At 39.6% G+C, this 19,898-nt stretch overlaps 1 protein-coding gene across 1 annotated transcript in view; it reads left to right on the top strand.

The window, feature by feature from the left end:
* The window catches only part of CPXM2 (carboxypeptidase X, M14 family member 2), a gene marked incomplete at its 5' end in the record, with an annotated part of 79,202 nt that extends 60,723 nt beyond the window's left edge, over positions 1-18,479 (top strand). Inside the window, 7 exons of the mRNA XM_037400062.1 lie at positions 1,416-1,539; positions 2,915-3,111; positions 3,983-4,162; positions 5,176-5,473; positions 9,540-9,679; positions 10,203-10,302; positions 15,581-18,479. Of these exons, the coding sequence (XP_037255959.1) occupies positions 1,416-1,539; positions 2,915-3,111; positions 3,983-4,162; positions 5,176-5,473; positions 9,540-9,679; positions 10,203-10,302; positions 15,581-15,834 (1,293 nt within the window). The remainder of the gene's footprint in view (positions 1-1,415; positions 1,540-2,914; positions 3,112-3,982; positions 4,163-5,175; positions 5,474-9,539; positions 9,680-10,202; positions 10,303-15,580) is intronic.
* Between the last annotated feature and the right edge of the window lie 1,419 nt (positions 18,480-19,898).

Here is a 19,898-nt window from a genome sequence, read left to right on the forward strand (position 1 = left end):
TTTTATGAGAGGAATATTAATGATGTTCTTCCCAATGTGAGGAGGGTTTCCACTTAGATTTGCTAAATGGCGGCATGGGAATCGGACACATCTAATTATTGCATTTTTTAAATCATCAGCCAATATTGTTTCTAATTTAACACTGTGTAAGCAAAGAGTTCTGTTATGCTACAATATTTCTTCAATAATGTATGCATCCATGCTTATGAAAAGATTGTCTAATTAATAGTCCCTACGGTTCCAGTTTACGGTAAAGTCCTTATTTCTTCAGTGCCTTCTAATGGGAAAAAATCGAGACACACAAATTCTTGTGTTTCCAAGCTATTTGCAATAACTTCTTATTATTAACACATAAATTTTCAGTATTGTTTGTAAATTTTAACATTCACCTGAAATGCCACAGTAAAGCATTTGTGGGACACTTTAGGCCTCCGGTGTCCTTACCCAGATGACATCTGTGTAACTCCATTGAAACCCTCAGCCATGACCTTCCCCATGCGCTTTAGTAAGCACTAAGGGTATTTAATTATATTTTGACTATGTCATGCAATATCTGCAGAAACAGTGAATAGACTAGGTTTTGATGGGAGGAATGATTTCAAACAGGCTGTTGGCATTAGTAAATCTATTTTTTGCTGAAAGTTGGTAAGTCAGTTATGAGAAATCCATTTTGCTGGTTTGGCCACATCAACACTGCCTTAACTAACAATTTTCCCCTATGACATTTCACATTCTAATAAAAGAAGGGTGGGCTTGGTTTCTACCTCGTCAGAGGCAGGTGTAACCAGAGATTGTGGGGGAAATAATGTTTGAATGGATGATATCCTTCTCTCTCCATTTGTTTTGAATTAAGTTGCTGCTGCATAGGGCAGAGGAAAGAGAAATCTGCTTTGCTGGACAGGCTGTGTCTGTGGCAATCTAACGTACGTGCATTGCTGTGCCGCTGGGACTCCCTGGGTCTTCTCAAGCCTCAGAGCTATAGTAAATCACAGTGTGTAGAAAGAAATGTTAAATTGGACAATTACTCTCCATTGCATAACATTTTAAAAATGTGGGTTACTACCTCTTGATATTATAGTTGTATGTTTTTACTGGGTTTATTCCTGTTGGGTTTCCCCTTCAAGTCCTTAATGTCGTGATAATATTACAAATATTACAAATACATCTCATGTAAGGAAGATCTGCTGTGGTGTTTCAGCAGACAGCACTCAGCTCACTCCAGCTGAACAAACATTATGTTGTGTGATAGCAGAGCCATAAACTCATGAACTAAACATAAAGCTTTTACAACTAAGAAATAATTAGAAAAGCAAACAAAGAGGGTTTGCCACAAGCAATTTGGAATGAAATAATTAATACTGGATCTATTTCGGTGCTGCATGGTCTAACTATGTGTTGTGTTTTTTTGTTGGCAGTTGATGAAAACTGTGAATAAAATGTGCCCGAACATCACAAGAATTTACAATATTGGAAAAAGCAACCAAGGACTAAAGCTGTATGCTGTCGAGATTTCTGACAACCCAGGAGAACACGAAGTTGGTTAGGATTTAGTCTAACTAAATCTGTTGAAGGGTGTTGGGATTTGGCTTTTTTTTCTCCTCCTCATTCTCTGTATCTGCAATAATTATCACTGATGGAATTGTATTCACGACAGCAAAGATTTCAAATGTATGTGGGAGGAACTTCAATGCTATATTTCTAAATTGGGAAGAGGAGGGGGAGCACAAATAGAAGGCATTTTGAATGTGGGATCAAATTCTTTAATGATAATGAGTTTTAATCTTTAAAATAGCAAAATAAAAGTGAATTTTAGTACTGAGGAATGGATTTTAGTTGTGGGGATTTAGGTAGCTTTGGATAGACATTTACCTCTTTTCTATGGGGTGAATGCACGTATCTCCCAAATCATCTTTCACTGGTGAGTGTTGGGGTAAAATTTCCTATGGTGATATAATTCTTCAGAATAGAAACTCATTCAGTCTTTGGTCCTTCTGTGGAGAAAAAATAAAGGTTTCACTGTGATAGTGCCTGGGGTAGCTGTTGGAATAAAGGTGTCCATAAATTCCCTGATAGGTGTTTATCCCGTGTGAAGAGTGCCGCTATGTGCTCCTGAGACATCTCTTCCCTTTGCCGTAAGGGATGGAGCACAACAGGTGTAATTTCTCAGTAGACTTGGGGCTGATCTCAGATGTTAACACCAGAATAATTCATGCCTTGTCCACTCACGTGTTTTTGAGAGTCCTGCAGAAAACAAGCAAGGAGTGTCCCACGGGCCAGGCAAACCGGGAGGCAGGATCCAGCCCCCAGCCGTGGCTTGGCCAGTCAGGGTCTGTCCTGGTGCTGGTTGCAAGTGTTATTCATACAAAAGACAATTACATGATGGGGCCTTTTTTAATAGCTGGCACTATTCCTAATCACCTCTGACGGATTTTGTAGTTAAGTTGCAAGCATTGTGGCATTCGATATAACCATGAAAAATATATGTGAGCCTGTTCTTCCATTAGTGAAGGAAAAGGAGTGTGTGAAGCCAAAGATCAATTACATATAGTTACCCTTACCTTTTAAGAGCCCTAACATCTGTCCCAAAGAATTGCTAGTGTACTTTTCATGTTATTTTTAGGCTATCAGAACTTCTAAAATCTACCTGTAACATGCTGAAAATGTGAGTATAATTAAAAATCTGTTTAATGGAAAATGGGTTTTGAAGGTTTTACACAGTGGTTTTAGATATCAGTGATATATAAACCTGTTCTACAATAGAACAGAAAGTAATTGTTTCTGTAAAGTTACATTTTCATCTATCGTCTGCTCAGCTAAGGCATTTCTCAAACTCTCCCTGAGTGAAATGTTGAGATTTGGTTAGATGTTCGATTTGCTGCGCTGACTACGCTTCTGTTCCATGTGTTTTCAACAGGTGAACCAGAATTCCGCTACATTGCAGGAGCTCATGGAAACGAAGTGCTTGGACGTGAGCTAATTCTTTTGTTAATGCAGTTTATGTGCCAGGAATACCTGGCTGGGAACCCGCGCATTGTACATCTCATTGAGGATACCCGAATACACCTCCTGCCCTCAGTCAATCCGGATGGATACGACAAGGCATATAAAGCGGTAATGCAATCAGGAAAATATCGAGGAATTATTTTGCTTCTAGTAGATGAACGAAATGTGCTCCTGTTGTCATTTTTTTCCCCCACAGATCATATTTTACAAACAATCAAAAAAAACCCACCCAAACAAATACGCACATCAAAGCAAACATAAGCCACTGAAACATATTACTCAGAAAAAAAGCTGAAAGAAATAGTTTTCTATGTGACATTGGCTAACAGGAAGATGTGTATGGAAAGAAATTGAAAGAAGGGTCATGAAGACTGGCAGAAAAAAACATACCGAGGTGTATAGATCAATGGAAACATCGTTATGGAAAAGGAAAAATTCATGCAGTGTTTCTCATGAGAAACTCAAGTAGGCACATTAAACTTTGCATTCCTCTGCAGCTGAAATTTAATAGTGCATCTTTAAGGAGAGCACAACGTGTTGGGCATCATAATAATTCAGTCTGGAAGAAGACAGACACCAGGAGGAAAAATTTCAGGGTCAAATGCACTGGAAAATCTTCCAAGGAAGTCTGCAGAAGACTGGAACACAAGTCAACTCACAGCCATGGAAGGAAATAAATGCTACCTCCATTGCAACCTAGGGGAAACCCAGTCTTAAAAAGAAACCTTGAAAACAAACTAGAACATTTTGGCTAACCCCAAGTAATCTTTCATGGACTTTGCTTTACCTCATTTGAGGTTTCATACAAAATAAATAAAAAGCCAATTATTCATCTCAGTTCATTACATAATTCATCCTTCCATTTCTCTGTATAGAATTATCTCTCACACATCCCCAAGCACTTCGCTGAGGGCTCATAAGTAGTATTCTGAATGAATATTTATCCTTTTTTTTTTTTTTTTTTTTTTTTTTATCTAAGGGTTCAGAATTAGGGGGCTGGTCTTTAGGACGATGGACTCAGGACGGCATTGACATCAACAATAATTTCCCTGATTTAAACTCTTTGCTCTGGGAGTCAGAAGATCAGAAGAAGAGTAAAAAAAAAGTTCCAAACCATCACATCCCCATCCCCGACTGGTACCTGTCTGAAAATGCTACTGTGAGTAAGACAAGAGGGAGGGGAGCACAAAGGCTGCAGCATGCTGAAAGATTGAGCTTTACATTTCTCAAGAAGTTAGTAACTTGTGGCTGAAGTTACATACCTGATTAAGTAGTTTAGCTACTTGTCTAGGCTTACTTGTTAGTCCATGGAAATAAAAATGTACCACAAAAGCACCATTCAGTCCCGTATTATAGAGGCAGCCCTTGGGAAGGGAACTGCTTCCTGGTGGATTCTCTTTTCCCTCATTTATTGCAAGAACCTGGAGAACTCAGTACCCAACTTTTAGGCAGCAACAGGTAGACAAAGAGAACCCCACCACAGGGCTCAGTCCTGTAAATTAGGCTTCTCCTTAGATTTGCGGTGTAGATGAGCTCTTTGCAAACTCAGTCACCATACAAACTTCTCCTGAGTTTTCTTAATTGTTCTTATTTGAAATATATTCTTACCTGAAATAACACAGCAGCTGCTGAGGCATATACAAAACCAATGCAGTGGCTTATGCTAAAGTCATTTATTGTAGCGCCAAAAAGTTAATTCCTTTTTACATGGCCTTTTAAATACAATGGCAACTATTTATAGCAGCTGAGATTCCCACGGTTTGAGGGGAAGGCCCTTAACTGTGGCAGTTCTGGGGCTTTAGACATATTTCTGCGTTCAAAATCCCTAATTTCAAAAACTCATTGAAATGAGCTGAAGCCCGTGGCAGGGGGAGCTGTGTCACAGTCTGACATCTCTGTGGGTTGCTGCTCTTGGCCTCGCACTAGGTAGATGTTCCTGCTGCATGAATTACTAATGTTAAGGTTTTGTTAGTTTTTATGGGTTGTCGGTGACCTCCTAAGCATGGCTGGCAGGCATCGTAATTTAAAGGAGCCCTTCTCCTCGGCCACAGCTCTTGTGCTGGCTACTCCATGCTGAGAAGCTCACAGCAGGGCTCCTGCCTCGTCTACCTTTAAAACAAGATTATTAAATTTCATAGGCTGAGCCAAAGCTCCTGTTTCTCTTTCTCCCAGGTGGCAGTTGAGACACGAGCAATAATAGCATGGATGGAAAAAATTCCTTTTGTGCTGGGAGGCAATTTGCAGGGAGGAGAGCTGGTGGTGGCGTACCCCTACGACATGGTGCGATCGATGTGGAAAACCCAGGATTACACACCTACCCCGGACGACCATGTCTTTCGCTGGCTTGCATATTCCTATGCCTCCACTCACCGGCTGATGACGGATGCAAGAAGGAGAGCGTGTCACACAGAGGACTTCCAAAAGGAGGATGGCACTGTTAACGGAGCCTCCTGGCACACCGTGGCTGGAAGTAAGTGTCTGTAGGAACCACAATTAGCAGTCCCTTTCTAAATATGATAATGCTTTTGCTGCCTGGTGTACATTGCAGAGGCAATGATGGTAAAACGTGTGCCCTGAGAAAAATATTTGGCCATGTGAAAGTCTGTTTGCTGCATTTCATCAAGTATCAGAAGATTGAAGGGGTCTGTCACTAGGACCTGGTGACCATTTCATTGACTACTGGGGTTTTCAGCCTTTCTTGGGTATTTCCATTAGTTTTATGGATTCTGTACATTCAAGATGGTTTGGTAGGAGAAAAGGAACCCAGTGCAAACCCACTAGCAGCGGAGAGCCTCTTAGCCTTTGCCATCTCACAGAATGCCAACAGAAAACTGCTGCTGAACATCAAAGGTAACCAGTGTCAGAGCCAAAGCAGTGACTCCAGGGAGAGATTCCAGTGCCCCTTAGATAAGAAAATCATGATTTCAGCCTCCTGCTTTCACCAAAAGTTGCTGCTTGCCTGCTACTGTCCTGTTTTTAAGAGACCTGGACTTCCTTACACTTAAACTTGGGGGGACTCCATAGGCATTTCTGCTGCCAGAATAAACTACAGACTCCATCATTCACCGTATGCCCAAGCCTGTCACCCCATTAACGAGCACGAAGGGGAAGCCATGTCCTGTAGTGCAGAAAAAGCATCGATTTCCAGGAAAGCCCAATTATAAGCACATTTTTAGCAGCAATAGGCGTGATTATCTCTATGGGTGTACACTTCGAGCAGGCTCAGAATCAGGCACTCAGCTGATTCATCACAAATCTGCTCAAAATATTTGTTTTTATAAGTGCACCAGTTAGCCAACATAGTCTGTGAAATTAAGAAATGAGCTGTGCATCTGCCATCACTTGAATGACAATAGGAACAACCGCAGCAGTAATGGTAAGCAGATGCATGTGAGCGTCTGTGCAGACCACGTTTTATTGGAGCTGGCTCATGTTTGTGGCTTGCAGGTAGTTTCACTGCATAAACATTTCTAAATTTTGGACGTGGCTTTTACATTGGCCCACGTCAAGTTAATCCTGGCCAGCCTTTAAAGGCATTGAGCCAAGAATTAACTTTTCAAAATATTTTTTCAGGAGGTTAAAAAGTGCTGGGTGACTTCAGGGGGAAAGAGTGTACTCTTAGATCACAAGGCCAATGCCTGACAGTAGAATGCTATGCATTTCTGCAACCTATAAAAAAAAAAAAAGCTCTGAATGCTAACTCAACCACTTAATTGTCTCATTTATAGTTCAATTTTCCTAAGTGCTATAAGAAACATGATTAAGAATGGATTCAGAAGAGATGACGTTGGCCATGTCACTAACAGCTGTCACACTAAGTTACGTTAAGTAATGATGTACAATATGGATGCTGAATAGCATCTTGATTTCTCAGTAACAATTGCGTATTGGATTTCGTTCGGATTTGGTTCATCTGATTTGTTTTATTACTTTATGATGTTTCTCATTATGCTTTACATCCTGTTCTCTTACACTATAGTAAGACTTCCAAGATTGTCTTTGAGCAAAACACTGGAAGATTGCTTTTACTTTCGATTCTTTACACCTTGCACTCAAGACTAAAACTCAAAAGATGTAGTTTCCATTTGAGCTCAAGCCTCCAGCCTGCAGGACGGTTTTAGACTTCTTGCCTGCTTAGGCAAGAGTGCGATTTCTGTTGCAGATATATATGTATATGTATGTACTGCAGCTGCTAGTTAACCAATGGCACCTTGCATTGTAAAGGGTTGTCCAAATACGATTCGAGATGTGAAGACAGATTTGTCCTGTATTTTTTTCACTGTGTAATCCCATGGCTATACAGAAGTAGTTCTATAGCTCATTCCACTTTTTCTGTTTCTTTACCTTTTAGATCAACATGTAACACTTTCCCCTCCTAAGCCACTGCTTGCTTAATGCCTGATCTGAAGGTGACACACCACTATAATGCTTGCAGAAAGCTGCCCCACCTGCCCTTTGGTGTGGATGGCATCTCCTTGCTGTCCCACAGCTTGAAGCTGCCCATCCTCTCTCTCCTCATCCACCTGCTGACTGGCCTTGCAGTGATCATGCAGATAAACTGCTCACCGCTCATGCCAGGGAGAAATTTATACAGGATTTTTCTAGTTCCTTTTCAGCACCAGAGAGTCCCTAGAGAGGTATCAGCACCCCAGATTATCTTTGCACACCTCCGTATGCCTTTGAAGCCCAGCCGTACTCTTTCCCGCAAATATTTCGGACTGCAATGAATTCAAATTCTTCAGCTCTTTTACATATCACACTTCTGCACTGGATAAACTGCACAAAGGCAAAGGACTGATGAATTTCATTTTATTTCCAGTGTTTTCAAGGCTGCATTTGCATGTTCAGACACTACACGGAGAGTTGCTCTTGGCAACGTTAAGCCATTTTCTTAAATACATGTATTAAAACTGAGCAATTACTGTGTATTGCAAAACATTTCACAACAGATTAATCAGGATGCGATACAGTATGTGAGGGGAAAATAATTGTGGCTGTTTCTCAAACAGAGAGGAAGCACGTTTATGCATAGTAGCATATGCCACTGTCTGATATTTAGGCTTTCCCCATCAACAAAAATAAAAAGCATAACATCTGTATTATATAATCCTCCTGCATCCAGAAGGCACTGAGGGCTCATTAAATACTTGACTACTGCTCTGTGGTAATTGAACAGGACTAAAAGCTTTTTTTTAAGCTCTTTTCAATCAGAAGCTCTTGGTGAATGCATTTCCTCCTAATCTTTGCCATGTAAAATATAATAAATAATCATTTATAAATGTTTAAAATTATTAATTTAAACATTAATAAGTGTTTTGAATATTTTTTATTTGAAATGCTTGAGGAATAAGTAATGAAGCTCACATCATTTCTTCCTCTAGTGTTCACGTACTGTATCATGTTATCTGTGATCGTGGAGAACTAATAAATGGAATTACGCAAAGGAAAAATAATGTGCAAAATGGGAAAGGAATCTGAGAAATGGAAATGTTTGAGATCTGTATCTAAATGCAGCCCTCTGTAGTGCTCAGGACCCTAGGAAGGCTCACTGCACTCTGTAACGCAGACGTGAACTGCAGCTCCTCAGAGGTCAGAGGTACTGAGGTTCCTGGGTTTTGATTAGGATGTATTTCTGATGGAAATCCCTATTGCAGAGCAATGGTGCAGAGACAATAGAATAGATCCTTGCATTCCTTACAAGCTGACACTATATATAACTTAAAAGAATTATTACTACCTTGATTTTTCTGGCTTTCTCATCATCTAGATTACTTATGGGGGAAAACATTTAGACTGAGAAACTGTTTCATCAACTGCTCCGATAAATCACTTTTACATAACAATCACTGTGTGCATGTTACCCTGTGTCCTGGCATTTAGGGCTGTATAAATTGTATAAATTCAGTTAATGGCTGCACATCCATGCAAGCTAACCCATCCCATCCCATTTCTACCCAGGGCAATCAGAAGTGAACGCTGCTCCATGGGAAAGTGTCCAGGATTAGTGAAGCTCAGTGGTTTCTAAAAAGCAAAGCACAAGCCTTTTGCTGTAGAGAGAGACCCTTCCTAGCATCTTCCTGGTTGTGTCCCCATCTTTTCCACCAATATCATAGAGACTTCCTCTGGAATGACTTTTGTTTGTTTTCTGCTAAATCTCTATTACTTTTAGGTTTTGTGATGGCAGAAGGATGCTGCTCTCTGAGGCAGAGGAACTGGGGATGTGGTACTGGGCTGACACAGTGGTCCATGCTGTCATGGTACAATCCTGAGTCCTCTGTTTTGAACATGTGATGGGACACTCTTTAGAAAGTCTTGTTTTGTTAAACATATAGCTCTGATATTATTCTGGTGCTTTGTTACAGGAGATGTGGTGTTTCTAAAAAACTTTTGCCCTTCCAGGTTTGCAGACTGAGCCAGCTAGATAAACACACAGCTTGTGTTTAAATAAGTTCTAATACTTGGCATAAAATAATCAGATCTGATCAACAGATTAAAAGAGGATATAAAATAATTTCTTTTTTACTGCCTATTGACAGGCATAAATGACTTCAGTTACCTGCACACCAACTGCTTTGAGCTGTCCATCTACGTTGGCTGTGACAAGTATCCCCATGAGAGCGAGCTGCCCGAAGAATGGGAAAACAACCGCGAGTCTCTGATTGTTTTTATGGAACAGGTATTCAACAGAAGGGTGACTTCTGAATAACACAACTCTTCTCGGGTTGAAAGGGAGTTTAAGGTTTCTGATATTTTTCTTGCATGACTAATTATATGAATATTGGTATTTGTGCTAGAAATCTTACCTACAAGCAATACGGGCCTATCACTTCAGCCGGGCTGTTTCGACTTAGGCGGATAAAATAATGAAGCTTGTTAAAATTTGATGTGGGTGCAGAGCTTGCTAGAAAGGACTGCCAGAAAAAAACCTTTACATCTGCTGCTTTATCTGCTCATTTTATCTATCTCTTGAATGTGATGCCTCAGGAATCCTGACAGAATTTGTAAGCTGATTCACAAGAACCTAATGCCTGGAAGGCTGATACTGGGTTAATAATGATCGTTCAAAATCGTGTGATCCAAAAGAAGAGGCATATAATACAAGAATTCCACATATAAAATTAATCATTTGTTTTATCCTCCCAGTGATAGTACTGTTCATTGCTGTGCGATATTTATTTGTTGGTTTATTCTCTCAATAGGTCCATCGGGGCATCAAAGGCATAGTAAAAGATGTGCACGGAAAGGGAATCCCAAATGCTGTTATTTCAGTAGAAGGTGTTAACCATGACATTCGCACAGGTAAAAAAACCAAAGCCACCAGTGCAAATGAACAGTTTCATGGTGTAAAAACAAAATATGGAACCTCATAACAACTTAAAACTTTTCTAAGAAAAGCCAGAGATAGCGTACAGTCCAAGGACAGGGTTGCAGGAGTGGCACATGGGGAAGGGGTTGCTCCTTTCCATGGTGCAGCTGTGTAGACAAGAATAGAACTATGGCTTTCCTCTCTACCCCCTTCCTCTTTCCACCTCTTTTTAATTATTGAGCAAATAAACTTTTATCTGCTCAAAATCAATAGCCTGAGAAAGGCTGCGCCTAAAGAACTCCTACTGCTCCTTCTCTCATGTGAAGGTAGTGCAAGTATCACCCAGAATAATTATAGCACTGAAAAACAAGGGTGTAGGTAATGCCTTGTGGGGCAAAGAGTGTTTCTCTGGCTGTTAGCAGTTATAGGACTGTGAATGTGTTGGAGATGTGATTTAGAGCTGTGTCCAGAGGAGAAACAGCTGTTGCAAGGAAAGGGGAGTTTCACAACCTGAAGAAACACCACAGCTTTGTAAAAGAACTTCGAATGGGGCTCAGCAGAAACACTGCTTTGCACTGGGGAATTTCAGCCTAGTGAATTACTTTTCAATACGTATAGTTTTTTAAAAAAATAATGCATAAATGGCTATTTGCCTTGTTAGCACAGTCTTGATCTAGATTAAATACCCAGATTGCAGGTATGTATACCCAGAGTAAACTCTAAGCCTGTTTAATGGCTTGGAAAGTAGTTATGGCACCAAATAAAGAACTGCTTTAAATAGACACTAGCCAATTTCAAGATTAATAGCAATACTTTAAAACTGTTGGCAGGCAGCAGGCGGGATAGTGTCCGATGGCCATGTGTTTGTGTAGGTACCGTACCGTGATTTAGGACAGAGTCATCTGAAATGGAGAAACAGAAGGGATAAAGCAAGGAGAGGAGCACATGGAAAGAAATAGCCAAACAAGATATCAGCAGGAGTCGTTAGTGATCACACTCCAGGTGCTGGTTGCAAGAGGTTAACAAGGTTTCTGTTTGGATGTTTATGGAGAAGTAGCATCATGGTGAATAATCAGCCAAATCATATTGTTGTGTGCTCTAGATTTCTTTTAATATTAGAAACGGGAACACTGATTTTATGTATTTTTTACTTTCTGACTGGAAGTCTGGGTCCTTCATTTGCAGCCACTTTCACATGCTTTGCCACCTAGGTACAGCATGGCACGCTTTGACATGTAAACTGATTTCAGGCTATGGAATGTCATAGAGATATAGATAAAAGACTTCCAAAACTTTAATGTTTTCTACAGTAGATTATCTGAGCCAATAATAAAACTTGGAATATCTAACTTAGTTTATGATCAATTTTGTTTCAGTGCTACTGTGTCTCTGTTGTAAAGGAAAACATTGAATGACAGATATTTAATTAGGCAATAATGAATCTGTCTTAAACATTTCAAAATGGGACCACTGGGAAATGATAGGGGGAATTAAAGTAGTCAGTTGTTTTTTCCTTGTCTTGGAAGTCTTGGCAGTCTTGAAAGACTGCCATAAACTGTAGGTTGTATTACTCTGGTAACAGAATTAATACATTGCTCTGGTTGAGGCCAAGTAATGCAATAGGTGATTAATCTCCAGCTCTCAGTGCACTGGATTGCTACATGAAAGAAAAATCAACAGTTTAAAGACAGCAAATGTGCATATGGGAAGTGGCATGTGTAATAAATGTGCAAGAACCCAGAATCCACCTTGTAACGCTTGGAGAATCTTACAGCTATTTACATCTAGACTTAGAGCTGAGTTTCTGTGGCTCAAGGCCATCTGCATTTGTTAGTAAAAACAAAGGTACTTTTTTCATTCTTTTTAATCCTTCTTTTTAATGAGACATTTAAGCTGACACTCTGTTTGGGAATCACTTTGTAGATGGGAACATGATAGTTCTATCTTGGTTTATACTATACAGATAACAATGTATGTCTCATTAGTCTTTGAAACTAGAGAGTTTATGTTGGAACCAGAAAGCCAAAATGACACTTAAAACTCCAGAGAAAGAAGGCAAATTATCAGCATTCTTATTTCATTTATACCTTTCAACATGAAAAATGCATCCATTTAAACCTCTGAGTTGCTTTGATATAAAAATAGGCCAGGCAGGAGAAGAATTCTGGCCACATTCTCTAGTCATATAAGTTTTGCTTCAAGTGAGCTAAGCTGTATGGTGTCTTCTGTTTCTTTGATACATTAATGTGGTTGACTACCCTGTAGAGCCAGGCAAAAGTTGTCTGTAAAGGCACTCAAATAAAATTTACTTGTTTGAGAAAATTTCTCTGCTTCTTCCTGTGGACAAAAAAAGTGCACAGAAAGCACTTTTTTTTAAAAAAAAAAAAAAAAAACAAACACAAAAAAACCACCTTTCTCTTCAGTGTACAATGTATCTTATGGGAAGAGAGGGCAGCTTACACTGTGCTAACAAGATTAATAGGCTAATTGAAATCATTGATTCTGAGAGTAAGAGCTTTGTGGAAAATTATTCCATTTTCTCTGGATTCAGATGTAACTATTGATTAAGTCTGACTGATTACATGTTGTTACTGTTAGATTAGATGTGGACCGTGCTCTTAGATAACCTTTGGAAAAGAGTTCATCAACTGGATGGACAAATGCAGCTGGCCACGTTTTCCCCCATGGTGCAAAGGCAGTTCTGTGGGTTGCTTCCTGCAATTGCACATTTTGGAAATCTCAGAGCAGATGTTGACCAAGAAAAGTACCATTTCTTTCTAGTGAAACACTTCTGTATCACAGCCAGAGTTCAAAGGCAGATGCACATTTCTGCGTGATTGTTTTTAATAAAGCGTAATTAACTTAATTTCACATAAGGTTCAGAGAAAAAAAAATTAGGAATATTTTGGTGAGTTTCATATGAGTTTAGTATACATCATGTAACCAAACCCAAATATTTTGAAGTAGCATTTAGTAATATTTAATAACATTAGTCTAAACTAAGCATAATTCCAGTATTATACCTCTCCAGCCTCATTCCTGTTCAGTAGAGAAAAGTTGATTTTAGTGGTTACATGCATCAGGCGTGCAACACTACGGCTAGCCTTCCTGGAGAGTCTTCTGTAGGTAACACAGCATTAAGATAGATTTTTATAATGTATTTGAATAAGTAAAATTTGGAACATTTGAGTGTAAATACTGAATTGCGACAAAGGTCTGTCCTATCAGATTAAAGGAGTGTTGGTCTTAATTGAAGTGTTTGTGGAGTCATCTGACACATTTGATTCATAATAATACTATCTGTGTATTTTTATTCATTGTTATTTTAGCTAAGCAGACATGGAAATTCTTTTCCAGACCCAATAGGTAGAGATAGATGTAGTCTGCCTCTAGCCTGCTCACACTGGAGCCTATTCTTTCAGCAAACCTATTATTTACTAAATTTATCCATATTTTTAATTGTGTTTCTCTTGCCATCTGCTCTGAATTTTTTTACCTACTGCATTTAATCTGATTTAAAAAACAAACAAACAAAAAACAACAACTTTTAATCTGGTATTAAATTCTGGGCAATGACAGTTGACAGAAATACTGATGTCTACTTACTTGTAAATAGAAAGGGGGTAAAGTGCATACTGCTAACAGCTTAATATCCAGCTTTGTAATAATTTTCCTGGTGGTGCACAAATGTGTAGATTTTTTTTCTGGCCCTGTGCAGGGTTGCGATGAACTGCCTGTTAAATGCGTCAGAAAAATGTGGGTCAGTTATGAACTCCAGGGGCTAGAGCCAGCCTCTGAGCAGGGATGAGTTCACGGCCACACATGGGGTGATCTGTAGTCTTTTGCCAGCCCTGTAGTTTTGCCAGAGCATTTACAGCTAAAAAATGAGCCTTTAGGGATAAATTCAAGAAACTTGGACAGTGTTATGTTTTGTCTTTGGGTTAAGGTGCCAATGGATCCCATAGTAAGGGAGAACTGAATAAAGAGCTTCTCAGAACACCCTTGCTAAAAATGCCTGAGTCCTGAGAAAGAGAAAATCTGGACCTTGATCATTGCCCCAGGCAGGGTTAAACTGGCTGAAAGAAAAACCTGAGCAAGCTGGTGTGCAAGAACTAACCCAATCAGGTGTGCTACTTGCACACAATTTCACACTTGCATTCAGAGACTGCAATATCAGGCAGTTGATATTGCTGTTGTGCTAATGCTGTCTGTTTGCAAACATGTGTTTTATTTTACCAACCCCTAAATTAAAATCCTGTTCCTTTAAACGGAGCCTAGCTAGTCTGATCTTTTCCCAAACATAATCCTTTTATGCAAACCATCTTTAATTTTTGCGACGTGCTGCATCGCAAGAGACCCAAGGCTAGTGATAGTAAAGCTGTCAGTTCTCATCAGTGCTAAAAACCCCAACCCCCTCTTCATACAAGAGATATATATAGGATTGCATATTTGAATATGCGCTTTCATTCCACAGTGGGTTTTCCCAGGACAGAGTGCAAAATGCTAGTGTTTCACCTTTTCCAATCCAGAGTTAAACATACTTGCTAATATTAATACTTAAAAAGAAGTCTAATAGCATCCTTATGTACGTATGGGCAATCTGAGATTGTTTGTGGGGAAAAAAAAAGAAGAAAACAGAAAGTCCTGATTGATCAAGGTGTTAAAATACATCTTGCTTTGTGCCTGAGGCGTTCAGTTGATTACAGGAGCTCTGTTCATGTGTTTACCGGTAAGCAAGTGGTTAAGTACCCTGATGAATTATACCTTGTAGGAAAACTAGTGTAATAAACTCAATGTAAGATTTTAGAGAAGGGCATATTTACTTAGATCTCTAAGTGAGTTGACATGATGCATTCACAGACTTTGCATACTGAATAGCACCAAATGATGTGTCCAGGTGGTCTTGATTTGTTAGCTGGAATTAGTTTGGGGAAGGTCTTTTAGGAATCACCCACTGCTACAAGACGGCCCCGTGCCTCAGGATCTTCCTGAGTGCAACTGACAAAAATCTTAAGCCAGATTGAGGCCCGTTGTCCTCTTTTCATCTTTTGCAAAACATGTTGGAGGTGTATTTTCCTGTAGATTCAGCAGGATGAGGAGGGGTACGTGTGGTGGGGAACAGCCTCACTGACACCCCCCTGGTGGGAGGACGCAGGGCTGGTGCCCGTGGTGTCAGCTTATCTGTGTGCAGGCACTTCTATATTCTCACAAACACCACTTTCCTCCAGGAGAAAGGGCCACCATTCTGAAAACCATCTCTTTTCCTACCAGGAGCCGATGGTGATTACTGGCGTCTTCTCAACCCAGGGGAATACATGGTGAGTGTGAAGGCGGAGGGCTACACCGCTGCCACCAAGACCTGCGAAGTCGGCTATGACATGGGAGCTACCCAGTGCGACTTCACCATCTCCAAAACCAACCTGGCGAGAATCAAGGAGATCATGAAGAAGTTCGGGAAGCAGCCGATCAGCCTGTCCATGCGGCGGCTCCGGCAGAGGGCTCGGCAGTGGCGGCAGCAGCGATAGACCTCAGCCCAGCAGCCCGCGGTGCCCTCGAGCTCTGCTTCTATCAGCCTGGCTGTAGTCGTAGTGAGAGTTACATAGCCCATCTCTGCATACATTATTTCTCTGCACGAGGCCTTTCTGTTAGTGGAGCTGGATGAGTAGTGGGGTATTTTTTGTTTTTTTTTTGTTGGGTGAAAAATCAGAAACAAAATTCAAGTTGAACCAAAACAGGCTCCAGTGCGGGGGAGAGGCAGGAAGAATGTAGAAAGATGTTTTGAGTTAACCTGGAATGAAATTTTTTCCTTGTTGGGTTATTTAATCCTTTGTAAATCTGTTTTCTTTAAAAATAGAAAATAGAACAGGAAAAAAAAAGAAGATACTTATAAAGGAGAAGTGTTGTTTTGAATGAAAAACTGAAAAATATTGTTTCTAAAGTATAAAATCAGTATATTTTTGCAATTCCAAAAAGTTTTAACACTCTACATTTTATTCTTAAAATAAAGAGGAGGAAGGCTGAGAGGGGACAACTTCTGTTGAATATCATTAAAACTCGTGTCAAAATTTCAGTCCCCTTTCCCTGAAATTCCACCTTTTGGCAAGCACCATGATACGTGGGGAAAAATCCTGAAGTGAATAACCCACCGTAGCTTTCCTGTTTGGGTTGTTTATGTTTAAGGATGTCTTGTGATTCCAGAATTTAATGCCAGGAGTGTTTTCTCCTCTTGCTTTTTAAGGATGCGTTTTAACTCCGTGAACTAAACCTAACGGAAAGGGCACAGGATAAGGACCACTTCAGCACTGTGGCATGGCACCCCTTTTCTAACCTGGAGAAGGACTTGAAACAAAGCTTTTCTTGTGGATGCAGCCAGTTGTGCCATGTGTTTGAAAGGAGAGCCTTGGTCACTGATACGTGCATAGTTTGCAAATCCACTGATACCATCGTTTTTCTTGATTTTTGGCCTGCCTGTAAGTGTCTTTTGTGCTCGTGCACACCTTGTGCCACTATCTTCTACGACATGCAAGGGATTCTGTGTTTCTCTGCATGGTCCGCTCATCTTGCCACTGCAGCTGCTGCTGCTTTTTTGGCCTTATGACTCTATGGGAGCAGGATTTGTTCTTTGTTATTGGCTTTTAAGTAATAAAATTGTACAGCAGAATAGAATTGAGGCTCAGGAAGGATGCGGATCAGATCTAGGAAAGAATGAGCTAAATAAACACTGGACAAAGTATTAGGTGGTGAACATCAACTTTGCTCTGTTGGTTTCAGTCTTATGACCTTAATTACACCAAATGAAGGGCCAGCTGCATGATATTAGCCAGTCAAAAGTCTGTGGCTAAATAAACATCTCTTAATATGCTTGGTAGAAAGACTGCAACATACACCTCCAAATAAAATTCTGTTATAAACATTTTAATTGCTATTGCAGTTTTTGCCTATATAAAATTATCCTTGAAAAGACATTCATCAAAGTGTCATTCAAAACTGAGGAAAAATAAAGTGCAAGTAGAAACCTTACTGTAAAAATGTCATATATCACCTGCATTAAATCATTTTTTCTTGTCAACGAATCTTGTAAACAGGTAAAAGGCAGAAGATTGCAGAATGAACAACATAGAACCTTGCATAACAAAGTCACATTCTTAAATTTCTTAGACAATTCCAGTCCATGCTTGTTCTACAATACCATTAAATAATAGCAATTTATTTGGCAGCAAGGGCTCAAAGGCAATAGAAGAGCATGTACATAGGTTTCTGTAACTGTAATTATGGAACTCCAGCTCCCAGTCAGCATAATTTAAATTAAGTAATAGAGTTAAATAATCCAATCAGTACCTTAGCATTTGGAATTCTATTTTACTTATTTTACTCTGTTTACCACCCTTACAGCATTCTATATGCCATATATTTTTGTATAGCAAATATAACAGCAACTTGTCAAGATGGGATTTTTTTTTTTTTTTTTTTTTGGCAGCTGAGAAGGCATTAATGATGTCTTTGTGCAGGTAATGGTGTGAAATCATTTTGGAATGTGGAGTAATGACAGCAGACAATCCGTTAGCAATTTAATTTGTCTTGTTCTTTGGCTTATGCAGATTTTGTTGCCACCACAATAGATCAGGGCCATACATGGGGTTTTGTGAACGGATGGAGTTTCTTAGGTGGCTTCTCTCTGGAGTCCCACAAAGGCTACGTAGTCATCTTGCTGGGGGTGGCTGGCATGGACAGGCAAACGAGGAACTAACCAGCCAAATTTAAATCACTCTGATAATCAGACTGAGGGTAGAATCTACTGTCTTAGTCCTGGCAAGTCAGTTCTATCTTGAAATAATGTTTCAGGCTGGTTTGAGATTTCCTTTACAAACCTAGAGGTCCCTAAGCTTTGTTCTCAGGTATGAGTTATCTCAACGAGAGGTTGTTTTTTTATTTGATAGCAAGAAGTGGATTTGATGGGAAATTCTTCAACGTCTATTAGCTAAAATTAGATGGACTTTGATTGCTGGAGACCTCGGTAACATCAGATGCTGAAGACAGTGGCCTTGGTTCTCTTTACTGGCTGTGAATAGTGCTTGCACGTACCTGGGCACAACAGGACTATGACTAATGCAAGTGACCTTACTCCATTTTAGTCCAGGCATTGTTAAATAAATGGCCTACTAGCTGTCAAGTTTGCTTGTCTGTGCAATTATTTTTTTGATTTTCCTGTACCTTTACACTGAAAAACACTCAAATTCAAAGGAAATTTACTAGGAGCTCCAGATGTGTGAATATCTTCTGCTGAGATAAAATGGTTATGCCTGCCCTGAATATATTATTACTGATGTGTGCCCTATTTACTGCTACAGTTATGCACTTGGGAGTTTGAATGTTCATTTTCTTTTAAATACATAGCACTGCTATTTAACATTTAGAGAGATCCAAACCACAAACCAATAAATCTGAATACCAGTGTTTTCTATCTATCTACCTTTTCCATGTCTTTAGAGTAGGTAATTTTTTCTAGATTCTGTGCTTTTAATCTCTTTTCCTTTTAGTGTTGTAGGAAACAGGTAACCCTGCAGAAATGATAGGAAATAAAACTTGAGGATGGATATGATTTTATAATTACAGATCTATTTTAACAACTAATTACATGAGAACTTTGTTAACTTTGATCATCCCTGATATAAAACAAAAAAATACAATCTCTTCCAAGTAATAAGACAATCAGCAGCACAATCTCACCCATACAGTAAAGGTTAAATAAAGAAAAGGTTAAAACAGGACATATTCCACTCTCCTTGATAATACCAGTCATCAGTCACCTGCTCCCATGCAGAGCTCTGACAATCATAAAATCCAGTGGGAGCTGGCTCTGGACTATCTATGTCATGCTATCTAGCTATTCATTCTTTATCTATTTAGTTATCATAATTTTTATCACCCTTTATCAGTTTTTCTCATCCATCTTAGTAACTACAAGTAGGCTAACCTCTCAGACGGTTTGTGGTATCTGCACATCAGCTTGGGAATGCTGAAGCCAACAAAACTGTACCTCCTAAAACTTGTATCTGCTTACACACGTTGGTATAAGTGTCATGAATCTTGGCAATCTGTAACTCAAATTTAATCTGCTGGCATCAGAAGGCTCTTAGGGGTATGTGAGTATTGCTTTTACCAGGAGGCTGAGCTCTGTGTGGGTAAAACACACTGATAAAAATGAATGTAAATGAAGTATTGGCTATGCTGGTGAAGAAATGCCATTTTTCATCAGATATTTGAAGTCTGTCACGTATTTTCAACTTGGGCCACCAGCTGCTTTTCTTTCTTTTATGTGTGTATAGTTATGGGGTTTTTCCCTCTAATTTCAGCTCGTTATTTTCAGGGAATTTGGGACAACTTCCCAAAGTGTGGATTTCGGAAGTCACTGGCAGAGTTATACAGCCTAATTTACTTGCCTCTTTTATCATGCTGTGGTAGGTGGTTGACCTTTTAGAGAAACAGCAGAACAGAGATGAGTTAACCTGACATAGAATACAAGTGGTTTCACACCAGCAACTTCTACTACTTAACCTTTAAAAATTGGCATATAATATATTTGCTATTG

The sequence above is a fragment of the Falco rusticolus genome, chromosome 9, assembly GCF_015220075.1.
Source record: "Falco rusticolus isolate bFalRus1 chromosome 9, bFalRus1.pri, whole genome shotgun sequence".
Classification (NCBI taxonomy): domain Eukaryota; kingdom Metazoa; phylum Chordata; class Aves; order Falconiformes; family Falconidae; genus Falco; species Falco rusticolus.